The 19,007-nt window shown below is 44.8% G+C and overlaps 1 protein-coding gene across 1 annotated transcript in view; it reads left to right on the forward strand.

Annotated features, from left to right (window-relative positions):
* The first annotated feature begins 3,341 nt into the window (after positions 1–3,341).
* LOC136788574 (centrosome-associated protein CEP250-like) overlaps positions 3,342–19,007 on the forward strand; it is a 47,631-nt gene continuing 31,965 nt past the window's right edge. The window contains exons 1-10 of the mRNA XM_066987135.1: positions 3,342–3,511; positions 4,659–5,000; positions 5,993–6,256; positions 6,525–6,785; positions 9,226–9,285; positions 10,523–10,576; positions 11,416–11,460; positions 11,912–11,950; positions 14,569–14,907; positions 17,632–17,970. Of these exons, the coding sequence (XP_066843236.1) occupies positions 3,445–3,511; positions 4,659–5,000; positions 5,993–6,256; positions 6,525–6,785; positions 9,226–9,285; positions 10,523–10,576; positions 11,416–11,460; positions 11,912–11,950; positions 14,569–14,907; positions 17,632–17,970 (1,810 nt within the window). The 5' untranslated portion in view covers positions 3,342–3,444. The remainder of the gene's footprint in view (positions 3,512–4,658; positions 5,001–5,992; positions 6,257–6,524; positions 6,786–9,225; positions 9,286–10,522; positions 10,577–11,415; positions 11,461–11,911; positions 11,951–14,568; positions 14,908–17,631; positions 17,971–19,007) is intronic.

Raw genomic sequence — 19,007 nt, forward strand, 5'->3', positions numbered from 1 at the left:
GGATTCATTTTGAAGACTGCTGTATCCAGCTGTGTTCAACATGGGGGCAGCCCTTCACCTTTTCCTAAAAAGGTCACCACTGCAGCCCCCCAGATACCAAATCCTTTCCACAGACGCCCAATACACCCAGAAAGGAAGAGGTTTTTTTTCTTTCTTTTTTTTCCTATAATTACCTGTCATGTTATACTAGTCTTCTCGACTTTACTTTCTAGCAGCAAGTGAGAGGCATTTCTCGTCCTTTTCCTATTAGTGCAGAATTGCTCCTCCTACTTCAACCTGGAACATGAGTCATCTTTTTTCTTCCCGCATTTTTAGTAACGGGCGGTCAAGAGGTTTCTGCTGATAGGTAAGATCACAAGATTTTTAAAGGCTAAAAAGGAAGCACAGTGAAAACAGCAAAATAATATATTCTAGATGCTGTTTTTTCCAAGTATATTCTCTTTACTACTTCACAAGATATATCTTGGGATTGCTATAATGATAAGAAATATAGTAGAAGATATCTTAGTTTTATGAAGGAAAGAGTGTTTTGATAACTAAACCTCTGAGTATTTATATAAGTTAATCAGGTATTGTTTTGAGATTTATATTGTAGTTTAAATTATTTTATTTCATTGAACTAATTTGTAAACATATGTAGTGTTCTGATGTGAATTATTGAAAATGTAACACTCTGCTTTGGAATGGTAAAAATCTGTTAAAATGATCATAATATAAGTGTAAACACTTATCTTAGCAAGGAATTAAGGACTGCAGGAGAAATGTGCAAAGATATGGAATGACAAATACATATTTTGCTGTTTTCATACTTTTTTATTCTTGAATGGTTTAGACATAAATGTTAATAGCCTGTCCTTCAAATGGGGTATTATGGAAAGAGCTTGTAAGTGCAAACTTGCAATCAGAATGTGGATTAATGTGCATTTTCATACGCAGTTCATCTTTTGTAACATGCAGCTTGTCACAACTTTGTTGCTTGGAAAAGCAAAGGGAGGTGACTTACGTGTAGACTCATTATTCTCTAACCTCACTTTTGAGTGATTAGAACAATATCTCGTGTTTTCCTGCACTGTGGTTGAATTGCCTCCCTCTTATACTCTGCATATTTAGAGTAAATGCCGGACTCTTGAAGCCATGATATATTCCCCAGGTGCTTCCTTACAACACCCAGTTTCATTGCCCTGCAGAACAACTCTTTTACTACACTTCAGTGGTTCACAGTGATCAAGGTCAAGAGTACAAGCCTGTTGGAATTAAGATGGCTTGCAGGTGCAAGGTAACACCCACAGAGATAAGGAATGGGGCATGCTGGGAGACACAGGCAGATTGATTTAAAAAGGCTGTGAGAGGAAGTGAAGAAAATAAAAAGGGAGTGCCTGGTGGTAGTTCAGTCACAACAGACTAGGACTGTATGCACAGATGAGGTCCTGTGTTGCAACCCTGTGGAATGCATTGCTAGTCTGAAGTCTTCTGAGATGGGACCCCAGAGAAGTTTCTAAGGAGGTTATGGGAGAACCAGACCAGGCCATCATTCCCTCTCTCAGTTATGCATAGACTACGCACGCTAGTCTGTTACAAAGTGAAAGCAGGATTTTCTATGTCACGTCCGCTTCCAGGATGTGTTCTTACATTGTGCCTCTTGCACCAGGATGTGACACACCATTGTACAAACAAAGTAGGTGGGGAAGTATTGAAGTACAGCCCAGTTTCCTAAAAAGAACGCAACAAGAGCAGGTGCTCTTGCATACATTGCATGAGAGCCCAGCAATGTAAGTAGAGGGCTGACAGAGGGCATCCTCTACTCCTGGCCTGACATCAAAATCAGTTTTAAGTTGAAAGTTACTATGCCCCATAAAAGGGATGGTTAGGAAACAGTGATGGACAGCAGTTCCCTCAGATACAGTGAGCTATGAGCTGTGGAAGCATAATTCCCGCTTTGGCCAAATGACCCAGCAATGCCACAGGGTCTGAAGACAGCAGGCAGAGCCAGGTGCTGCTGATGGAGTCCATCAGCAGCCCTACACAAGGAAAAGCGATGAATCAGTTGTAGGATCCATCTAAGGGGTCCAGTCAGGAGCAAAATGGAGACAGGGCTAGAGACAAGCTCCAACATGAGACCAAAATCTCTTCAGGACACAAGGTCCAAAGTCTGTCAAGGAGGGAGATGTAGGCACAGGCCTGCGGTCCATGACACAAACTTAAATGAATTTCCAAGAGCAATAAGCAAAGAGTTTGGTTGGAAGTGAGGTTGATCAGGGTTGTTAAGGCTCCTTAGTGCACTTAAGGCACTGACAATGACAAAACTGAGAATGCCATGTGATCAGATCAATTCTTCATGCCAAGAGAGCAGGCAAGAAGGACCCCAGTGGTTACACAGTATGATGCTGGCTGGAGAGAAACGAGGGTCTGTCTGTGCTCCCCCTGTTGCTCATGGATTTTACCCTAGGCTAGTACAGGTCTGCAAGAATCAATACAACAGAGACAAGATATATCTGCATCTCATAACAAAATAATACTCAACTACAATGAGGGCAAAACTAGATCAGTTCTAAGAGCTGTATATTTTGTTTGCTCTGTTTAGAAGTAAAGAAATATTTCCTAAACATTTCCTTAGAAATTACTAAACCTTCAGGAAATGTAGTTGTTCTATAGAGCAGTTCTATGGTTGTCAAGTCCATCCTTGACAAAGCAAAAAATGCTTCCATGTGGTGGCCTAAATGCTCTTCCCAGCCCAGGAGGGAAAATATGACAGCGTTTTATCACAATTTAAATCTACTAAAATATTTCATGAGTCCCATGTTGTGGTTTAAGACCAAGTCAGAACTATGTCAGGCAGTAATAATCAACATGGCTAGAAATATGAGCTTAGCTAGGAGGGAAAGATTTTTCCAACCTGCATGTGATTCTTTAACTGCTGTTTTTTTATTGTCTGTTGGAAAATGCTTGAATAGATGAGGGGGAAAAGGCCCATATTAGAGCCTTAAGGAATATTCTTTATGTGGCCTCTGTTCAAGCCACACATTTTTCACTTAGGATAAATATCATCAGGAAGTGTGCTGGATATTTCCCACTTACGATATTCACAGCATCCTCTGGGTTGCCACCTCCACTTATCACCCTACCCCCTCTAATGGTGACCTGCTAAATAACTTCCACCCAAGATGCCAAACATCTGTGCTACCTGGTCCATCTCTTCTTCCCAGGACTCACCTCCCCAAAAGTTACCCAGTCAAGCGGAGCCTTTACATGCTGAAGAAAAGTGAGGATTTCTATGCCTTGCTTGAGAAAGTGTTTCTGTTTTACTGAGATTATGTTTCATTATGTTTTATTCCCTTCAGGAATTCTTCCTCTTTCTCATGGTACATCAGTCATTTCCAGGAGGATTATTAGCAATTTAACTTGATCAACATATTTTTGGAAGTTTTTCAGAACGTGTGCTCAGAAATGAATCTCAGAGCAATCCTGTTCTTAGCTCTTCCAAAATGTTTTTTAATTTCAAAGTGGTTTACAGGTAAGAAACTCCTTACTATATGCAGCAATTCACTTTAGCTATAGAATAGAAATAAATATGATGAATTCTATGAAAGATCAGTGCATGTAATGAAATGAAGAAAGCAGGATCCATGGAGGAAGTTGGAACAGACAAGAAAACCTTTCCTTTCCCCTTTTTCCTGTATTGGTAGAAAAAAGAAAGTACCACCAAGTTAAGCATATCCTTTGTGGACTATTTTAGTTGCTGATTACCAAGGGGTTGTTGTTCAGGGTGAAAAGCCCCTCAGAGAGAAACAATTATTGAAATCTAACTTCGGTGTAGATGGACACTCCTGAATGAGATTACTCTGGACTGAGATGCCAGTCCCTGCCTGAGTCACCTTTAGGATACTTGTTTTAATCCCGTGCCTGGCACTTCATGATCAGGAGCTGGCTCCAAGTAGTTCTGCTCATGTCTTAAGCATGACTTAGTATTCAGTTCAGCTAGCCAATTTCCTAAGATATCACACTTGCACTTCTGTTCATATTCCCATTCCCTGAAGGAATAAAGGTACTGTAGATCCTGTGTAACGTCTGACAACTCCCGAGGGTGGGATAACATCGGCCATCTCAGATGAGGTGAGACACGGCAGTCCTGATCTGGAGCGTTGGCTATCTCAGGGACTAAACATAGGTGTATTATCTTACCACACAGATGAAAGAGGCCTGGTCGGTCTTTCACAGGTAGTACAGCCAGGGTCAGTGGAGAGCAAGAACCTACACAGATTGCTTTCAGGCTGATCAGATTGTCAGCTCCTTGCAGCTCATTTATGGTAACTTGCTCCTAGCTCAGTGAGCTTTTTTTTGCAATCCTCCCACCAGTGTACCTATGGTCTTCTTGAATAAATTGCTGCCCCAATACCCGTCTTCTCCATGAACATATAACATGTATATGAAACCTGGAAATGTGGAAATCCATGCATGTATGTGCCTGAAGGAGGTGGTAGCATTGACTGAAGACCCTGTCCTCATTTTTGCAGGGGACTAGACAACGCTAGCCTAAACCTCAGATTTCTGTTTTGCATTAAAGTAATGCATAACTTTCTGCCTTATTGCTTTCTCAGTAGAAAGAGTATATTTGCAGAAAAAAAAATAATAATGCATTTGGTCCCACCTCTTCCTTGCAGGTGAAGTTCCTATCACCATCAGCATTGATCCTTCAGTTGTCTGTGTTGGTGAGCAAGTGACTCTGTCTTGCCAGCTGACACACAGTGTCCCCACCAACACAGGCTTGCTTTGGTACAAAAAGGAAGAGGAGAGGGATACTCCACTGTGCTTTTCCTCCAGCCTGGGTGGTGTGGTGGAGCAGTGCCATGACGAAGAATGGTGCAGGATTAAGGGGCGCTGGGAAAGAAGATCACTTCTCCTGATTATCCAGCAAGTGCAAGTAGCTGATGAGGGGGAATATGTTTGTGTGGTGAGTGGCAGTGCTGGCTCACAGGAGGCTGTTACTCACCTTGATGTTACAGGTAAGCAGGGAGATTGTCACAGTGAAATGTGACCTGCTATTACCATGCTGAGTTCAATTCCCATCAGGGCTCTCAGGCTCTGCCTATTCCTTGCTCAACAGTTGAGATCTTCTCCTGGGTAAATATGCAGAGACCCAGGAAATAGCTGGGAAGTCTTGCTTCAGTTCTGAGTATCTGAAGACAGGGTACTGAAGGGCATGGGGCCTGTGGCTTGTCATGTGAGAAAATAGTGCAATGGGGAACGGCTGATTATCCTTGTATGAGTACCTTTAGTGTTTTTCTACTATGGAATTATCGATATTCAGCTTCTCCAGTTAGCTTTGTAAACTTAAACTTTATTTGCCTTTGTAAAATGAAAAAAAAAAAAAGGACTCAGATCTACTAGGGATTTACCTATGTGTAGTGAGCACGATGATATGTTAAGGACCCCTTTTCTCTCCTCATTTGAAATTTCCCATCATGGAAGACCTGTCCTAAATGTAAACCTGGAAATGCTGCCAGAAATCACTTTATCAAGTCCGACCTTCTGTTGGACAAGTCTGATTTGATGTCTCGTATTTTGGTATTGGATAAGATGGAAGAATTCCTTGCTCTTTGTCTCCAGAGCATTCCTTTTTATGGCCCTGTATCATATTCCCCCTCAGTCATGTGGAGACTTCTCACTCTTGTTTTGCAAGCTCCCAGATAGTCTTTCTTGACTTAATCATCATCCAGGCTTACTGGGGTTCGCTGTCTCTGTATGATAAGATGCTCTAGTATGTTTCCTTGTGGGAGTCAAATTAAATGGCCCTTTTGATCTGACCGAGTATGACCAATTTCTATGTGCTATGAATATTTAGAGCTGTGTATTAACAAACAAATTGAAACAAGCCAGAATAGAAAAAATCTGAAAGCATCATCTTTCTGTAGTTATTTTTTTATTTACCTATATGTTTGTCTTTATTTTTATATAACTCTCATGTTTCATCCTTATTGCAATAACTCCATTACAGCACTCGGAAATAAGCCAACTTTGGAAAGAGATCAGCAGGAGGAGGGCATGTGTCGCTACACATGTAAGTCAAAAGGATGGAACCCAAAACCTGAAGTCCTTTGGACAAGCTATGGAGGAGGCAATAAAAATGTGGAGGCCAAGACCTATGTAACCTGGAATAAGAGAGACCTTTTTGCATTGCAAAGCATCATGACAGCGCCTTGTGATGATGTAGATGTGAAATGTGTAGTCACACTCGTCAAAGAAAAGATAAGCCGAACTGGTAGGTAACATTTTAACACTTGCATCTGCATTGCTGAGGGAATCAGACCCCTTCTGGGCAGGAAGTTACACATTTGTGAGTGGAAAACAAAGAGAAGTGTTCCTGCTGTTTCTGAAATTTTTAAAATGAAATGCTCGAAAGCCAGATGGTTTTAACTGTCAATGAAATAGCAACGAAAGTGCAGGTGTTTTCTGAGATCTCTCCCATGGCATAGTTGGCATTTCTTTGTTGTGCCCAATACAGTGGTGGTAAGTTGCCTCTGTTGCAGGTTCCCTGAATGGAATGATTCTGCAAAAGCCGAACACTTGTATGTACGAGAGCCGAATAAGAGGTTCCTTTGTAAAGCCCAAAGCCACGTGGGTTAATCCCCAAGGAGAAGATCTATCTTCACTGGCCCAGACAAGCATTCTACAGGAGAAGGACAGTGTTTTTGCAACAGAAAGTTCCACTGAGATACCCTGTGGAGAACCATCTCCTTCTTTCTTGACCACTAATGTGGAATCCAGTCTAACCTTTGCTCAACAGTCAGGTATGCAGCAATTAAGACCAATTTATTGCATTTTTACATTCTCTGAGGAAGTGAATGTACATGCTTTTAACATCAACCTGCACTAATAAACAGGATGGGCCTAATGCTGTGAATTATTTTACTTGGTTTCCAACAACGCTCCATAGTTAACTTTGTTCAGGAACATGTTGCTCAAAACTTTGATGAAGTCAATGTCTCTGCAGTCATGGAATCCCATCCTCCAGGCTGTGGCTGAAAACTGGATGCATGGGGGAACATGGCTACTGAAGATAAGGAAAAGACTGAGGTTCTTAATGCCTTCTTTACTTCAGACTAGACTTCTTTACTAGCCACCACTTATCCTTGGGGTACTCAGCCTCCCAACCTGGAAGTCTGGGACAGGGAGCGGAAGAAAACCCCCACAGTTCATCTGGAAACAGTTAGAGACCTGCTGCTCCACCTGAACTGTCACAGGTCAATGTGGCCAAATGGGATCCACTTGAGGGTGCTGAGGTAGTTGGTGGTTGTGATTGCTGGGCTGCTCTCCATCATCTCTCAGCAGTCATGGTAATCTGGAGAGGTCCCAGTTGACTTTAGACTTGCTAATGTGACACCCATCTGTAAGAAGGGTTGTAAGGAGGACCTGGGGAACTACAGGCCTGTCAGCCTGACCTCGGTGCCAGGAAAGGTGGTGGAACAGGTCATCTGAATGCAATCACACAGCATATGCAGGACCACCAGGGGATCGGGCCCAGTCAGCAATGGTTCATGAAAGGCAAATCCTGCCTGACCAACCTCATCTCCTTCTATCGGGTGACCCTCCTGGTGGATGAGGGAATGGCTGTTGATGTAATCTACCTAGACTTCAGCAAGGCCTTTGACACAGTATTCTCCTGGAGAAGCTGGAAGCCCATGGCTTGGACAGGTACACTTTTTGCTTGGTTAAAGGCTGGCTGGATGGCCGGGCAAAGAGAGTAGTGGTGAATGGAGTGAAATCCAGCTGGCGACTGGTCACCAGTAGTGTTTCCCAGGGGTCCTGCACTTTGGTTAAAACAACTCCATGCAGCTCTACAGGCTTGGGACAGAGTGGCTGGAAAGCCATGCAGAGGAAAAGGATCTGGGGGTGCTGGTCAGTGCTCACTGAACATTAGCCAGCAGTGTGCCCAGGTGGCCAGGAAGGCCAACAGCATCCTGGCTTGTATTAGGACTAGCGTAGCCAGCAGGACCAGGGAGGTGATCATCCCCTTGTACTCTGCACTGGTGAGTCCGCACCTCGAATACTGTGTTCATTTTCGGGTCCCTCACTACAACAAGTTCATCGAGGCCCTGGAGCGTGTCCAGAGAAAGTCTACAAAGCTGATGAAAGGTCTGGAACACAAGTCCTATTAGGAGCAGCTGAGGGAACTGGGGTTGTTTAGTCTGGAGAAGAGGAGGCTCAGGGGAGGCCTTATTGCTCTCTACCACTACCTGAAAGGAAGTTGTGGGGAGCTGGGGATCAGACTCTTCTCACAGGTAATTGTTGATATGACTAGAGGGAATGGCCTTAAGATGTTCCAGGGGAGGTTCAGGTTAGAAATTAGGAGGCATTTCTTCTCAGAATTTGTCAGGGTTTGCCCAGAGAGATGGTGGAGTCACCATCCAGGGGATGTTTAAGGAAAGGTTGGACATGGTGTTTAGGTACATGGTTGAATGGGTCACATTGGTAGCAGGGTGATGGTTGGACCAGATGATCTTGAAGGTCTTTTACAACCTTAATGATTTTATGGTTTTATGAAAAGGGAAGAACATCTGATGATGCCAGGAAAGCCAGGAAGACAGTGGGCTCCTGAGGTCAGTGCTTCTAGCCTTTTTACTGGCATGGACCTCTGTTTTGATTTCGGCAGAGAAGTTTCTCTCACAGATCTTTAGACTGTCAGATGCTGAGATTTGCACCAGCAATGAAATACTTTAGTGTTAGGCTCTTAAAGAATTATTATGGCTGAAAGGTGTTTTCAAGCAGCAAGACTAAGGCTGAGCTTTCCTCTGTAATTTTTACTTGTTTAAAGCTTTGAAAATCAACTTAACTTAAGCTAAAGTATTTTTATGATATCACTTAGAGCAATATCACTCCATTCAGAGGTCGTGTAGGAAATAGGTATGCTCTTGAATAAAAATAGAGACATAATATCAAGATAAAGTATAATTTAAAAATTCCCCAGGGGAAAAAAATACTTCCTAGTTTATCTCCAGTTTGTTTGAGCAGTGATATAAAATGCAAACATCAAGGTTGTGTCTAGACTTTCTTTAAAACTTTTAGTGTTCCTCACCACTCTTCCATATGAATAATTATTTTGTAAAATGTTCTTCCGCTAATCATGTCCAAAAGGGACAGACTGTGTGACCCCACTGCCACTCTATGTCTGTGTTATATTGCAAGGAATTTGATGTCATTTTTTAAAATTGCTTTTTCTCCATTTTTCAGAAAACTGTGACTGGTTCTGGGTTCTTTACCTCTTTTGCCTCCTCCTCCTTATTTTAATAGGTAAGCTATTCCCCCATGCTAGACTCCTCATTTTCCAATTCTTCTTTGCAGTGAACTTCCAAAAACATTGTAACCCACATTTTCCAATCATTTATTGTCCCTCCAAAGTGGCATAGACATCCCATGCCATAGATAACTCATTCTTCTCAAGAAGCTAGCAGCTCTGGATTCCTTCAGAAGAATCCTTTTGTAGGTAAATTCACTTAAGAATTTACCAAGCCTTCCAAATGTACCCCAAAGCTCTTCAACTCCACAAATCAACATTTTCCATCGTAACCCCACAAAAATATCCTTCTTTCCCTTCCCAGATCCTCTGTGTTTCTAGCACCCAGACTTACTGAAGTTGGTTTTCTTCGATACAAACACTTGTTTTTTTCATCACCTCATCATACCTGTTCATATTAACTTTTTATTTATCCAGTTAGTTAGTTAGTTAGTTTGTGTGTGTGTGTGTGTGTATCTTAGTATATGAACTACTTCCTCACGAGGGGGAGTGGAGGGGCAGGCGCAGATCTATTCTCTTTAGTGACCAGTGATAGGACCTATGGGAATGGTGTCAAGCTGCGGCAGGGGAGGTTCAAGCTAGACATCAGGAAGAGGTTCATTACTGAGAGGGTTTTCATGCACTGGAACAGGCTCCCCATGGATGAAGTCACTGCACCAAGCCCGTCAGAGTTCAAGAAGCATTTGGACTGTGCTCTTAGTCATACGGGCTGAATTTTTGGGTAGACCTGTGTGGTGCCAGGAGTTGGACTTGATGATCCTTGTGGGTCCCTTTCAACTCAGGATATTCTATGATTCTATGATTCTACAATAAATATTCTTTATTAACTGGACATCAATCAGTAAAGATGTTAGGAATCTGGTGTCCACATTTTTTTTTCCTTCACAATGCGTAGAATTCACCAAATCGACCTGCATTTGCTAGTACTTTGATGCAATTGAGATGATATATTTTGGAAAATTTAATATTACTTGGGGAAAAAAGAAAAATTAGCTCTTGTGAGCATCAGAAGTGAGAACACGGTTTCTGCATATTAAACATGCCAATGTCTCAAAGCCTCTGGGGCATTTCTGTATGAAACAAAATCCTCAGCATTTGTAGAAAACGAATGGAAGACTTCAGATTATGATAAAATGAATACCAATCTGTCCTCTCTGGGGTGATGGCATTCCAAATTTAACTGTTCATGCTTTATGTTCTGTCATGATGATAATAATATTGTCTTGTTTTTAGCATTTGTACTACAGATTTTCAAGTATATCATCTGGCAGCCATCCATTGATACAAGTGAGTTTTCTTGATTTTTATTTATGGCTTCTAAGTACAAATATATATTTCACATTTAGGTGTTATGTCTTTTGGCTGGGAGCAAGGTTTCTGTTACTTTTCTACTGTCTTTATTGTTTCAATGGAAAGCAATTAGCAAATTGTAGGATTGATAAATTCCAAAATTGTAAGAAATATGCTTTCTTGTGAGATGATCCTTTCTGTGGAAAGGAGATGTGGGTTTGTAATGCAAACAGGATGCTGAGAGAGGTCTGAATTTAAGAAAATCTCTCTCAGCTTTCCCTCGTCTTTCTTCCAAACACTGTCCAAAAAGACTGCCTTGAGGGAGGGAGCTCCATGGTACTATATGCAAGACAGGTTTGCAGTTGCCAACAGACCTTCTCCCCTTACAGAATATGTCCTGTCCTTTGCTAGGAGTGGTCCTAGAGGAAGTTGCCACAGGGAACGGGAATGCCATGCACTGAGATATAGGGTAGTGCCAGGTTGAAATCCTGGTGGGAGGCAGCAGGAAGGTTTAGGGGTGCTGTGGTAGGTGTACTGCTGATTCTGGTGTGCAAGGGTGTGGCCAAGGAGAGGTGCTGTGTCCCTCAGCACCTCAACTGCCAACCCAGGCATGTGGCTGTCATGAGCATGGAGACATACACATAGAAGGCCGTGTGTGTCTGGCAGAGCTATTTCCCCAAGGTGTGTGGAGACATGGGTGGGCGGTAGAGGTCTCCCAGTGTTAGCTTGATGGCAAATGACCTAGAGCCCAGGGAGCCCTTGTCCTCCGTGCTGGCAGCAGCTCCTGCCTGGCACAGCCCTCATGTCTCTTCCTTCTCCCCACCTGTCTTTTGCAGAGGAGCTGCAGGCGCAAGGCAGAGCGCAGGGGGATGTGGAGAAGGGTGAGTATGTGCAGAGACCTGCCCCCATGCCTCTGTGCATGGGGAAGCCATGGCTGGGTGTGGGTGCTGGTGGAGGATGTGTGCCTTGCTGAAGGCTACTCCTCTGAGCAAGTTACACACAGAAGCTCTTCCAGACCAAAGCAGAAATCTTAGCCTTTGGGAAGGGATGGATTTCATGCTAGGGGCACACCTCACTGAAGCCAATCACATCCTACTCAAGAAGAGTGTATTGCTGTGGTGGGGTGTGGAAAGTTTTCAAAGAATGGGCTCAGAGGAAGATGCTGGGAGGGGTAACAGGTCATTGTGAGATTTCCTTCCTTTGCTGTACGGTAAGGAGGAGTGTCTCACCCCTTTGTGGAACTTCCCTGTGACAAGTACGGCAAGACACCAGGACGTGTCTTCCTCTGCCTAGGGAAACAATGGGCATTCTTTACCCCAAACTCTCTTGCAGGTGCTAGCTTTTCAGCTCCTCAGCAGACCTGTCTCAAAGGTAAGAGCTTCCCAAATGTGCTGCTATCCAATAAAGTCTGGGAATGACTCATCTTGGTTGTGTTTTAACCCTGCTTGGCAGCTAAACACCACATAGCCACTCACTCACTCTGCTCAATTGGGATGCAGGAGAGAGTCAAAAAGCTAGAATCATAGAATGTCTTGGGTTGGAAGGGACCTTAAAGATCATCTAACTCCAACCCCCATGCCGTAGGCTGGGATGCCTCCCACTTTGTCAGGTTGGCCAAGGCCCCATCCAGCCTGGCCTTGAACACCTCCAGCAATGGGGCATCCACAACTTCTCTGGGAAACCTGTTCCAGTTCCTTACTACCCTTACAGTAATGAATTTCTTCCTAATATCTAATCTAATTCAATCCTGTTTTTGCTTAAGACCATTCTCCCTTGTCCTATCATTATCTACCCAAGTAAAGAGTCCCTCTGCATCTTTTATATAAGACCTTTTTGTGTATTGAAATGCCACCACGAGGTCTCCCCAGAGCCTTCACTCGTTCAGGCTGAACATCCCCAGCTCTCTCAGCCTTTCTTCATGGGAGATGTGCTCCAGATCTCTAATCATCTTTGTAGCCCTTTGTAACCCCCAAGTTCTCTCCAAAGGGTTGTTCTCAATGAGTATTCCCAGCAGTGATAAGCTATAGGAGTGCGTGCCAATATTTGAGGGACTGCATGCTACTGAGAGCCTTCAGTCTGCCCCACAAGTGGCTTGGTTCAGTTGAAGACACCTGAAATGTTTCTATACAAATGCACGCAGTGTGAGAAACAAGGAGCTAGAAGCTTGAGGAGCTAAAAGTGTTGGCCCAGTCCCAGAACTACAGCATCATTGGCATGTGAAACCTGGTGGGAAGAGGCTTGTGACTGGTGTGTTGTGGTGGATGGTTTACAGGCTCTTCAGAAGGTACAGAGAGGGCAGCCAAAGTGGGGGGGTGGCACCCTATATAACAGAGGCACTGGACTGTATGGAGCTTGCAGTCAGTGACAATGCACCTCTGGGTAAGGATCAAAGGACAAGCAAATAAAGGGGATGTCGTTGAGGTAGTCTTCTGTAGACCACCCAGCCATGACAATGACACCGATGAACTATTCTTTAAAGAACTGAGAGATACTTCTAGATCAGCTGCCCTTATCCTTATGGGGGACTTCAACCTGTCAGATGTCAGCTAGGAATATCACACCACTGAGACAAAAAAGTCCAGGAGATTCCTGAAGCATCTTGATGAAAACTTGGTACAGGTACTAAGGGAGCCTACTAGGAAAGGTGCCTTCCTGGACCTGTTGCTTGTAAACAGGGAGGGTCTGGTGGGTGACGTGGCGATAGGTGGTCACCTTGGCCATAGCAACCACAGCTAGTCAAATTCAAAACCTTTTGTGATAGGAGGAAAACTGCCACCATAACTTCAGCACTGGGTTTGGGGAGAGCTGACTTCAAACTGCCCAGGGACTAGTTAGTAAGGTCCCCGGGAAACTGCTTTTAAAGACATTGGGGTCCATCAGTGCTGGTTAGTTTTTAAGCACCACTTCCTAAGAGAACAGGAACAGAAAATTCCAAAGTGTCAGAAGTCAAGCAAGAGGGGCAGAAGGCCGAGTTGTCTGAGCAGGGATCTTCTTCAAGAGCTTAGGCAGAAAAAGAAAGCGTGTGGCTTCTGGAAGCAAGGTCAGGAGACATGGGAGGACTAGAGGGATGCTGCTCACATTTGTAGAGAGAGAATCTTGGCTGCCAAAGCTTGATAAGAGTTATCGCGGTCTATAACTTCCTCACAAGGGAGAGCAGAGAGGCAGGTGCTGATTTCTTCTCTCTGGTGACCATGACAGGACCCGTCTTGAGGCTTCAACCAGGGAGGTTCAGACTGGGTATCAGGAAAAGGTTCTTCGCCAAGAGGATGGTTGGACAGTGAAATAGGCTCCCCAGGAAAGTGGTCATGGAACTGAGCCTGCTGGAGTTCAATAAGCGTTTGGACAATGTTCTCAGATACATAGTCTGATTGTTTTGGTGGTCCTTTGGGGACCCAGGAGTTGGACTTGAGGATCCTTGTGCGTCCTTTCCAATTCAAGATATCCTTTGATTTTATTGTACTAGGGTAATTCATATGCTCTGTTCAGCCCAGAAGACTTTGACAAGCCTTCAGACAGGATCATGGGGCCTGAGTTCTTTCCCCATCACTCAGGTGTCACTCCATTAAAACCAATGCAAGGGAGGTGGAAGGATCTTCTCTTCTGTACGCTTCTATCCAGAGCCTATGTAGACATTACTGCATGGAGGGAGCTTGGGCTCACAGTTCTGGAAACCTCTACTACCCTTCCATTGGATAAGGAGTACACAGTCCTTGTGTGGATTTCCTCCTCCCATCACAATCTTACCCCCAAAAGTGCCCCTCTACTGGAAAAAAAAAAAAACAAAAAAAAAAACAAAAAAAAAAAACCAGGATAAACATCATTGGTCTTGTAAATTATGGAATTATGCAGGGATGGGTCTGCCTTGGAACATAAGTAGAGATTTTTCTTTGTCTTTTCCAAGAGCAACCCCCTTTCTCCATTAGAAAGACAAGGAACCACTTCCCGAGAAGCGATGTCAGTTTCCCAATAGTTCTTCTCTTTCTTTGCAGGAAATACTGTGGAGGTCAACACCACGAGTGCCCTAGAATCCATGCGGGCAGAGGTGGAAAGGGTCCTAAGTGAGAAGCTGGCTGTGTTGCAGAGCCAACTGGAAGTTTTACAGCGTGCAACCCAATGTCTGGAGGAAGTGGCCAACAAGCAGACTTCCCTCCAGGCAGTCTCTGAAAAAATACAATCTCTGATGACATCTTTGCAAACCATAGAGGCATCTAGAAAGCAAGACCTTGAGATCCTCAGGGCAGAGATGGCGGGACAAATAAGCAAATATTTGGAGGCAGCAAAGAGGTCTTGGACTGAGGAGAACCTGCTGGAGATTGACAATAAACTAGGTGAGTACAGCAATCCCCAAACAAGTCTTGTTCCGGTGGTTTAACCCTGGTGGGCAGCTAAACACTACATAGCTGTTTTGGCATGTTCCTCTAAGAGGGTGGGGGAATGGGGGAGAGAAGCGGAAAGGAAATAGAGAGAAAGCAGATGGGTTGAGATATAGGCAGTTTAATAGGCAAGGCAAGACATATTCTGCAAGAACATGCAAAGCAAAATACAGAAGTCATTCACTGCTTCTAGTCAGTGGACAGATGTTCAGCCATCACAAGGAAAGCAGGGCTCCATCAGAGGTGATAATTCCTGGGGAGACCAATGCCATAACTATGAATGTCTCCCCTTCCTCCTTTCTTACCCCAGCTTTTATTGCTGAACAAGGTGTTGTATGGGATTCCTTTGGGCAGCTGGTGTCTGCTGTCCTGGCTGTGCTCCCTCCTAGCATCTTGGGCACCCCCAGCACCCTCGCTGGCAGAGCCTCATGACAAGCAGAGGGGCCCTTGACTGTGTGGAAGCACTGCCCAGAACAACTAAAACCTCCACCGGTTATCAACATTATTTTCGTCCAAATCCAAAACACAGCATCGTACCAGCTCCAATGAAGACAGTTAACCTATCCCAGACAAAAGCAGGCTGGCCTCCTGAAGGCAAATGGTGTCATTCAGTGACACCATTGTATGAGCTAGTCTCCAGAGCTCCCTCCATGGTAGTGAGAAGGACAGCCCTTTCTTAGAGAGAGGTCTTGTGTCCCACTCCACTGACACAGCCCCGTGACAGGGTAGTGCCTGCTGGTGGTAAGGGTGTTCCTCCTCTCCCTCCCCTTTAAAGGGATTTGGTTTGGTAGTCTATCTATGATGCTTGCAAGTGGTCAAGATTCCAGATGGGCCTCTAGGAACATCCACCTCCAGGCTCCGATACCGTCTCTCTCTTTGTCACACATATTGCTCATCAACAAAGAGTCATCTCTCCCACAGACCACAAATCCTGCCTGGAGAGATGCAGTAGAGAAATTCCTACCCTCCAGTCTACCCAGCAGCACTTTGACAAGCCTTCAGGCAGGATCACAGAGCCTCTTCTCCTTGTCCATCCCTCTGGAATTCAATCTATGCAAACCAAGGCTTGGAAGGTGGAAGGATCTTCTCCATTCTGTCCTCCTCCATCCAGAGCCCACTTCCCATGGACTATGGGGAAGGAGTCACTTATGGGGGGGAATTGCTGTGAGGGACTGAAAGCTCTAGAAAGCGATTGTAGGGGAGGGAACTAGTGTTCATTCCTTTGGTAAGCCCCACTTCACTTGCAGTAGCTAAGTAGTGCCCTCTCAGACCTTGTGTGGATTTCCTCCTCCCACCATAATCGATATCCCTTGCCTGGAAAAAACATCTCAGGCATGGAACCTTTCATGCTACAGTGAGAAATCCACCTCCGCACTGAAATGAGAAGCGCATTTTCTCTGACTTTTCTAAGAGGAAGTGCTCTCCCCCTTTAGAAAGACAAGAATAACGGCTGTGGATGTGGTTTACCTTGATTTCAGTAAGGCTTTTGACACTGTTTCTCACAACATTCTCCTAAGGAAACTGGCTGCTCATGGCTTGGACTGGCGTACGCTTCGTTGGGTTAAAAACTGGCTGGATAGCCCGGCCCAAAGAGTTGTGGTGAATGGAGTTTAATCCAGTTGGAGGCCGGTCACTAGCAGAGTCCCCCAGGGCTCAGTACTACGGCCAGTTCTCTTTAATATCTTTATCGATGATCTGGATGAGGGGATCGAGTGCACCCTCAGTAGGTTTGCAGACAACATCAAGTTAGGTGCATGTGTTGATCTGCTCAAGGGTAGGAAGGCTCTGCAGGAGGATCTGGATAGCCTAGACCGATGGGCTGAGGCCAACTGTATGAAGTTCAACAAGGCCAAGTGCTGGGTCCTGCACCTGGGACACAACAACCCCAAGCAACAACAGGGGCTGGGAGATGAGTGGTTAGAAAGCTGCCTGGCAGAGAAGGACCTGGGAGTATTGGTTGATAGTTGGTTGAATATGAGCCAGCGGTGTGCTCAGGTGGCCAAGAAGGCCAACAGCATGCTGGCTTGTATAAGAAGCAGCGTGGCCAGCAGGTCTAGGGAAGTGATTGTCCCCCTGTACTCGGCTCTGGTGAGGCCGCACCTCGAGTACTGTCTTCAGTTTTGGGCCCCTAGCTACAAGAAGGACATCGAGGTGCTTGAGTGAGTCCAGAGAAGGGCAACGAAGCTGGTGAGGGGTCTGGAGAACAAGTCTTACGAGGAGCGGCTGAGGGAGCTGGGGTTGTTCAGTCTGGAGAAGAGGAGGCTCAGGGGTGACCTTATAGGACTCTACAGCTACCTTAAAGGAGGCTGTAGCAAGGTGGGGATTGGTCTATTCTCCCAAGTGCCTGGTGAGAGGACGAGGGGGAATGGGCTAAAGTTGCACCAGGGGAGGTTTAGGTTGGGTATTAGGAAGAACTTCTTTACCGAAAGGGTTTTAGGCATTGGAATAGGCTGCCCAGGGAACTGGTTGAGTCACCATCCCTGGAGGTCTTTAAAAGATGTTTAGATGCAGAGCTTAGTGATATTGTTTAGTGGAGGACTTGTTAGTGTTAGGTCAGAGATTGGACTAGGTGATTTGGAGGTCTCTTCCAACCTAGGTGATTCTGTGATTCTGTGATTCTGTGACCCAGTTCCCAGGAAGCAATGTCAGTTTCTCTGTGGCTCCTCTCTTTATTTGCAGGAAGGACTGTGGACAGAAACACCGCGAGGGCCATAGAATCCATGCAGCAAGAGGTGGAGAGGATTCTGAGTGAGAAGCTGGCTGAGTTGCAGAGCCAACTGGGAGTCTCACAGCATGCAGCTTTACCTCTGGAGGAACTGGCCAACACCCGGACTTCCATCCAGACAGTCTCTGAAAAAATGCAATCTCTGATGACATTTTTACAGAACGTGGAGACATCTAGAAAGCAAGACCTTGAGATCCTCAGAGCAGAGATACAGGGCAGAAGAAGCAATGATTTGGAGGCAGCAAAGAGGTCCTGGTCCGAGGAGAACCTGATGGAGATCAACAAGAAACAAGGTGAGCACAGTAATTTGCCAGCAGGTCTTTGTCTCCCTGAAAGCCAACATTATGCTTTAGAGACAACATCCGTTGAGCATGCTCTTAGGGTCTCTTAGAATGTGCTAGAGAAATACAGTCCTTTTTTGGGAGAGAGTGTTCCCAAGATCCCTCACTATTGAGACAGTTCCAATGATGATGTGGTGTCTACAGGTTGTAAAGGTCCTTCTTCTCTCTCTCTTCTTTGAAGGGAGTGTGTTTGATGAGCTCTCAGTGATCTGTATCATTGGTGAAGGTCCCTGCTGAGGCTCTAGGAACATTGACCTCAGCATCCCACTACTGTTTCTCCCTTTCACTTACTCATCTTCCTCATCAACAAAGAGTTTTCTCTCCCACAGCCCACAAAACCTGCTTAGAGATACAGAGTAGGGCAACTCCTACTCTCCATTTTAACTAAAAGACCTATCAGGCAGGATCATAGTGTCTGCTTTTTCCTCATTCCGTTGGCATGCAATTTATACAAGCCAATGCAAGGGAAGTTGAATTTTGTTCTGACTTCTATCCTCTTGGACATGTCCTCTTGTCCACCATGGGGTGGTGGGCTGTTCTCAGAGTGATTACCACAGGAGGCTGAAAGCATCAGAGAAAGATCTAAAGGGACAGAGCCTGGGCTCAGGCCTTTGGCAAGCTCTGATTCTTTTCCATTGGATAGGGAGTGCTACATCAGTCCTTGTGTGAATTATGTCCTCCTTGCACCATCTCACCCAGAACATTGTCCTTCTCAGGAAAAACAAAACAAAACAAAACAAAACAAAACAAACAAACAAAAACAACAAACAAACAAAAAAAACCACAACAACCATGATCTGCATGGTTTATGCCACAATATGCTGTGAAGCTGTGTTGCGTTGTCACTGAAACAGAACTTACTCTTCCTGATGCTTTCTAACAGGTAACGCCCTCCTCCATTAGACAGACAACTCCATTCCTCATAGGAGGCAATGGTAGTGTAACAGGGGTGGTACTATAAGCAAGACAAGTTTACAGTTGCCCACAGA

This window comes from Anser cygnoides, chromosome W (assembly GCF_040182565.1).
Source record: "Anser cygnoides isolate HZ-2024a breed goose chromosome W, Taihu_goose_T2T_genome, whole genome shotgun sequence".
In the NCBI taxonomy this organism is placed as follows: domain Eukaryota; kingdom Metazoa; phylum Chordata; class Aves; order Anseriformes; family Anatidae; genus Anser; species Anser cygnoides.